Below are 7,109 nucleotides of genomic sequence, written 5' to 3' on the forward strand. Positions count from 1 at the left end.
TGTAATTTTTTTAAGTATTTGTTTGGTGCTGTGTGTTGTAGTTACAGGTATCCACCAGCAGGAGATATTGGGGTCATGCTAACCAGCCAAACCTTGATGCCTCAGTTATTTTATGATGTATATTTGGTAACAAGTGGTTCCTCTTTACCCTTTCAAAAGAGGGCGCCGCTCTTCCAACCTTTCTTACTCCTCTTTCTACTTTTTTAAAATCTGTTCTTTCATGTTGCCCCTCCTTCTATTTATCTAATTATTGGTCAACCCCAGTCAACTCCCCTCCAACCCTCTCTCCTCCCTCTACTTTGTCTGTCTGCGAATCTGTATGAAGAGTGTGCCCCAGGATTCTTAGAGGGGAAACACATGCTGAGCTTGGAGGAATATTCCAGTTTCTTTAAACCTTTTCTTCTTAACTGAATGCAACTCTTGTGCATGCAACTCTTGTATACTGAAAGAAACTTTCTTGCTGCATGCAAACTCAGAGAATTGTTTCTGCATTACACAAAATGTGTCTATCTGCATGTGTGTTTGCTTTATCACATACTTTAATATGCTTGCCTTTGAACACTGAACTACTGAACTTCCCTTGAAGTTTTTCCCTGTAGCATGTGGCTCTGATTTTGATTATTTGCTAGACTTGTTTTCGTTCACTTGACTCCTTTGAAGTTGTCTGTGTTTTAGGCTGTTGCATACAAGGATGGATTCATCTACACTTCACTCTTTATTTTTGCTTTTCACCTTCTTCTCCTATGTTATTGCTGGAATGGACTCTTGCTACGATGAGGTGGGCGTCCCAAGCCGCTGTTTGCCTAAATTTGAAAATGCGGCCTTCAATCGTACAGTGATAGTTTCAAATGTGTGCGGTATTCCGCCCGAGGACTATTGCATGCAGACGGGGTCCACGCGGTCATGCCACTTCTGTGATGCCTTGGACTTGGAACTGAATCACAATGCCACTTACCTGACAGACTTCCACACGGATGAAGAGCCCACCTGGTGGCAGAGCCAGTCCATGTTCTATGGAGTTCAGTATCCTAATTCAGTCAACATCACACTGCATCTTGGTAAGACACCCAGTTTGGACTTCAATATTGATCAAACAATGGGAAAAGATGCCTGTTTCTGCACATTAAATGTAAAAAATCTGTAAGCCAAAAGTTATACCTATTTGTGCAAAAATGTGTACCAAAAGTTTTACAGATATTGTATTGTAACTAAAACTTAAACTTATAATTGAAATTGTTTTCAGTAATTGAAATTAAGCTGAAATAAAATATAAATACAAAATATATAAATATATAAATAATAAATATTACATGAATCTTACAAATGTTTTATAACTAGCTGAAAAACGTTTAAGCTGAAATGATTACTAAATATTAAAATACAAAAATACTACTAATATTTTATTTTACTACACTTTTGAGACAATAAAAAGCTATCTAGATAGATTATTAGCATTAAACACCTTAATATGTGCCAATTGTCCTCCTATTACAGCTGTCTGCAGTGGTAAACATGTATCTGAATGTTGTGAGCTGTCCAAATGCATCCCATTCTTTATTTTACTAAACATACATAGGTCTGCTTGTTTTTACTATATTAAACATTTAACTCCTATACTGTGTAAACTATATGCTAACTGAACAGCAACTAAGAAGCAAAAACCTTGCTAGTCACAATGAGTTTCCCAGCTGTGAATTTGATGCTGCCTGTAAATGTGAACATCTCAGAAATCTAATGTCATTTTGGTGGCCTATAAGATTAGATGACTCTGATATCTCAGCTGGTTTCTAGTTTTATTACATTATTGCCCTGCAGACTTTATGCTACAATGTTTTCAATCACAAGCATTCCCATATGTCTCTAAGAATGTAACGATTTTGAAACTTAAAATGTCATTTGTATTCTGTAAGGTGAACTTTTCCTCTTGTTTTTCTTCTTTAAGCCTCAGAGAACAGCGCAAATAAAAAATACCTAACTTTCACTGAATAGGGGTAAACATGGTAGCTGACACTCTAAAACTGATCACAACAATAGCTTTGGTTATTAGTAGAACTGCCACAGCTTTCTAAAATCGCACAAAACAATGTAAAAGTCAGTGGACACAATTTGTAACACTTTTATAACAAATTCATCAATTTACAAAGTAAATAAGTAATAAATTATATATAAGTGATAAATTGTTTTATGTGTAGTAATGGGAAAAGGCTTACTTGCCCTGATATTCTGGACATTTTTCTAAACAAAGGAAATTGTAACATTAGGCATTGGGGGTCAAACTTTTTCTATTGTTCTTAATAGAAAAAAATGGCTTATTCAATGAACCTATAGCCTATTCAATGAACTGTACAAAAATTATTATTATTATTAAGTGTTTCCAGAGCTGTTTCATCATTATTGTCTTATTGGCGTAACATTTTATACTGTATATGTTTTTATTTTATTTTTTTGTAATTATGTCATGTTAAAACATGACTTTGACATGAATGTTTACTACAGCATTTAAATGGTCAAATAGTGAAATTTCTTAACTTATCTTGACTGTAAATCTTTCACTTTCTGTATCAAAAAATAGTACTTAAATTTTGCAACCCTAAATGCGCAGCGCTGCAAATTTTCTGTGTTTTTCCATATTATATACACTGTTGCAAATTTTGTATAAAAGACATAGCTTTTATAACAAATACCTAATGACATGTTTAAGGGTAAGGACAAAGTCATGGGTTCAATTCCCAGGGAATGCACAAACTTTTAAAATGTATATCCTGAATGCAGTGTAAACAGATTTCAAGACGTGTGTCTGCAAATACGTAAATGCAATAACATGTGAAGTTATAAAATCAGTTTGAAACACACACACACAAACAAACAAACTGTGGATGGTCTCTTTACATGTTACAGGCTACAAATGGTTTCTTCCTGTCTCAGTGGGCGGTTCTAAGCTGCAATGTGAAGCAGACTTGGTTGTAGTCAAAAGTTTGGCTATGAAGGCTACTCTACAGTTACACTACAGTATTGAGCATATCTTTGCATCTTTTTCTTATCATTCTCAAGGACTGTCAATACCAAAACCGTTGATTCATAGTGAAAACAAACATCTGTCATCCGGATTCTCTTCTCATAAAACTATTGCTGCTAGCTGAAATAACAGTGCGTGTGTACCTTGTGGTTATTTTCATAACAGCTTTCAGCTTCTGCACATTAAAAAATTAGATGTGATTTGGTGAGTCTCTTGGAAGCAAATTTATGAAAGAGAGAGATGAAAGGGCATTATGTTTCAACAGGCTAATCAGGCATAAATGTGTATGTTCTTGTGTTTTCTCTGATTCAAAGATGCCTTGCAGTTGGATGTCTATGAAAAGCCTTCTCACATTTCCAAACCAAACAGATATATCCTAGGGAGGCTGACACAGACAGACACACACACACACACACACACACAGCAGAGAGAGTGATGGGGGAGGTACAGAAAACACTACAAAGAATAAGACAAACACAAAAAGCAGCAGAGGTCCAGTGGCAGATCAGGTCTTTCCCATACACACATGTAAACATACACAAACACACACTTGCAGACTTCTAAGGAATGTTTCCACATCTGGTTTCCATTGTGGTTTTCATTCAAAGATGTTCAAAGGTCCGATATGAGATACAGATGTTTGCTGCAAAATACTTCAACTGAACATTGTTGTGTGCAAATCAGACCGTTTTAACAAAGTGTTTAGACCAAGTGCACTTAGAAATGTCACGTATGTAGATGCTAGAAGAATACAGTTAATAACTGAACTTTTTCTGGTTGGTCTGCAAACTCAATGTGCATATCTTCAAGTTCAAGTCAATATAGTGCACTGAAAATTACAAATGTTAACAGGAATTTGTTATGCATTCATTTATAGTGTTTACCATCATGTCCACCAATCCAAATCATAATAAAAGAAAATATCATTCCAGTTTTACTATGCACAGGCATGACTATTTTACAGTTTATTTATAAATATTGAGTCTGGTCAGGTTCAGTCAAGTTCAGAACTAAACACACCCACACATATACACAGATAAGTTTAGTCTACTCATTCTTTCTGTGATAACAGCTGTAGCACTAATACTGGTGGCTTTCTAAGGAGGTACATAAGAATACACATTAAACCTGTGGGTGACAAACACATTTCCTTCCTTTCTTTTTACAGCCAAGATGATCTTCTCGCATGCTGAGATGAAATTATGCTTAAATGATTTCAACATGGCAACCAAAATGGTGTGGGTGAGCGTGTCTATGTAGTATGTAACTGAAATTATGATGAAAGAAAGAAAGAAAAAAGATAATTTTGCTTAGGCCTACATCATTTTGCCAATAGGTGGCGACAAGTGAATTGAGTCTTTATGAGTGAGTCATTGATTCATTTACTGAACCGATTCATTCAAAAACTGATTAATTCATTAACAAATAAGTGACTGTTTGAAGTTGGAATAGCATATTAGCATACCACTCGTACTATATCTTTATAAGAAAATGGTAAGAGTTTGCTTGTGTGCTATTTCGAACTACTATTGCATATACTGTATGAGTGAGTCATACTGAATGATTCACTCAAAAAGTTTCGTTTTTTTTCATTTTGTTTCAGAGTAATAAACATTTTAAACTGCATTGTCACCTCCAAAATATCTGAGATTATGTATTGTGGTTACTAGCATTATGTGGTAAAAGTTACATTTTTAACATGTTTATAATGAAATTACAAACTCTTTTTTAAAATAATATTTTCATCTGTTTTGCTAGTTTTGATAAAATTGTGATGGAAAATGACAAAATGTATTGTTATTATTATTATTATTATTATTATTATTATTATTTTACAGAAATAATGTAAATTGTACACAATAAATAATAAAATGATTTGATTTTCATTATTTGTTAATTAATCATTTATTTTTTATAATGGATTTTTATTGAGCCTGGTTAAATCAATAAAATGTACATAAAAGGCATTTGAAAATCATTTAAAAGTTAAATTATGTTGAAGACATTCCAAAATGTTTACAAGACAGTTTTAATGTGGCCTTCAAAAAATATATATTCTGGCTGGAACATTGAAGTGTCTAAGTTGAAGAATATCAAAGCAGATTTGACAGGATATTAGATGATCAGTACCTGCAAGAAGAGCACCCAGAATAGGAGCTCACCGCCTCCACATCTATTTTTATAACAAGAAATGGATGGAAGGGAAAGAATGTGTTCTCGCTAACAGAAGGGTCATACCAATTGAAATTGATGTGCATATAATTCCCCATGAGGTGTTTGAGTGCAGCTTTCTAAAAAAAATAATCTTATGTAAATAATTACATTGCATGATTATTGTCGGTAAGATTAAAACAAAAGATGTTACAAGTGAGCAGGAAAAAAAACGATTGAAAGGATAAGGATTTTAGTCTGTGATTTTGACTGTAATATATGTTTTAGTACAATGCAGCAAAGTTTGAATCACTTGTTTTCATTTGTCTCATAATTATCACATATTAGTAGGTGGCTAATATCCAGTCACAAAATGTTTGAGGCCCCATTTATACCTGTATTAAGTGCTGATCTTATCACAAAAACAATGATGTTAATGGGGTAAACATGGTCCTTGACATTCAGCAGTTGGACCTATTAAGGTTTGTTGTGGAATTGTGAACAAGCCCATTTTAGGTAAAAGCTTTTTCACTTTCAATCTTTTCATCATTCCCTTTTCTCTCAATTTTTCAAAGAAAAACAGCCAGCCCATCTGTTTACAAAAGTAAAAGCCACTAGATGAGGACATGAGAGGGAGCAACAGAAAAGAAGGGGATGTCATTTTATTTAAGAGAAGAGATAACAGCTTGGCTTCTTGTGATTGAGGCTTGTAGCCTGATGTGTGAAATATAATCTCCCTATCACACAGATGGGAGATGAATTGTTTTTTTTTTTGTATGAGTATGTAAGAGGACTCCAGTGGCCCCACTAAAAAGAAGAGGAACTGGAAGAGAGTGCTTGACTTGATGTAGTCCTGCTGCTGGGCTGAGAGGTACATAGTAATCAGCATATGTGTATACATGTACACACATTGCCAGTGTGTCTTCCACTATGGACTTGGATCCTGAAGGCTAAGCATTTACATTTGTGCGTTTAGCAGATGCTTTTATCCAGGTCAGTTCATCAAAGAGCCAGCAATATTCGTAATATACAATGCCAGGTTTATTAGAAAATTCAATTATGAAGCAAGCTATAGAAGAGGAGAAATGCAGAGATGTTTGGGTGCATGTCCATAAGTGCATTGGTTTAAGGTTTTGGTGTGGTTAAGTGCCTGCGGAAGAGATGTTTCTTCAGATGCTTCTTGAAAGATGGCTCAGCAATTCAGGATGAGTTGGATGCTCATTCCACCAGAGAGGAACAGAGAAGGTGAAGGTTTTGGACTTTTTGTCACGTTGTTCATTAGGTTACCTGAACTGGCATGAATTGAAGTGAGGAGGTGCTATTCCAGTGGAAAGCCAGCGTCAAAACCTTAAATTTAATTATGGCTGCATATTTGAGCCAGTGGAGTGAGATCAGGAGATCTGACAAGAACCACTTTATTCAGTGAAGCTTGTTTTTGTTCGACCTGTTTATAATGACTATAGCTTAGAACAGGGCTATTCAATTAGTTTTACTTGAAGGCCGGATTATTGAACTGACATTTTGAAAGGGGCCAAGGGGGTGGGTGGCTGTCCCGATCTCTTTCTGAGGGACCTATAAAATTAGAAATTAAATTTAAATACATATTCAGCAGTAAAATATATAATATTATCAACACCAACATCTATAAAAGGTTAACATTAGTGCTGTCTGTGAATCGATTAGAATAATAAAAAAACGAATTATTCACACATTTTTCTATAAATAATTGTAATTAACTGCATATTAATATATTTATATTGTCATAATTTCACATTGAACCTCCAAATTAATGTAGAAACAATATAAAGATGGTATATTTTAAATATGTGTTTAATGGCATCTTTTTACTAAGTAGTCTATTATTAACAATGGCCAGTATTTTTGATGATAATGCAATACTGCTACTGATGTCTCTATTAAATGCATTTTCCCCTCAATTTTA

The 7,109-nt window shown here is 34.4% G+C and overlaps 1 protein-coding gene across 1 annotated transcript in view; it reads left to right on the top strand.

The window, feature by feature from the left end:
- Positions 1 to 394: 394 nt before the first annotated feature.
- The window catches only part of LOC107718641 (laminin subunit gamma-3-like), a 98,920-nt gene continuing 92,205 nt past the window's right edge, over positions 395 to 7,109 (top strand). Inside the window, exon 1 of the mRNA XM_016525813.1 lies at positions 395 to 1,058. Coding sequence (XP_016381299.1) covers positions 692 to 1,058 — 367 coding nt within the window. The 5' untranslated portion in view covers positions 395 to 691. The remainder of the gene's footprint in view (positions 1,059 to 7,109) is intronic.

The sequence above is a fragment of the Sinocyclocheilus rhinocerous genome, unplaced genomic scaffold (genome assembly GCF_001515625.1).
Source record: "Sinocyclocheilus rhinocerous isolate Xijiao unplaced genomic scaffold, SAMN03320098_v1.1 scaffold873, whole genome shotgun sequence".
Classification (NCBI taxonomy): domain Eukaryota; kingdom Metazoa; phylum Chordata; class Actinopteri; order Cypriniformes; family Cyprinidae; genus Sinocyclocheilus; species Sinocyclocheilus rhinocerous.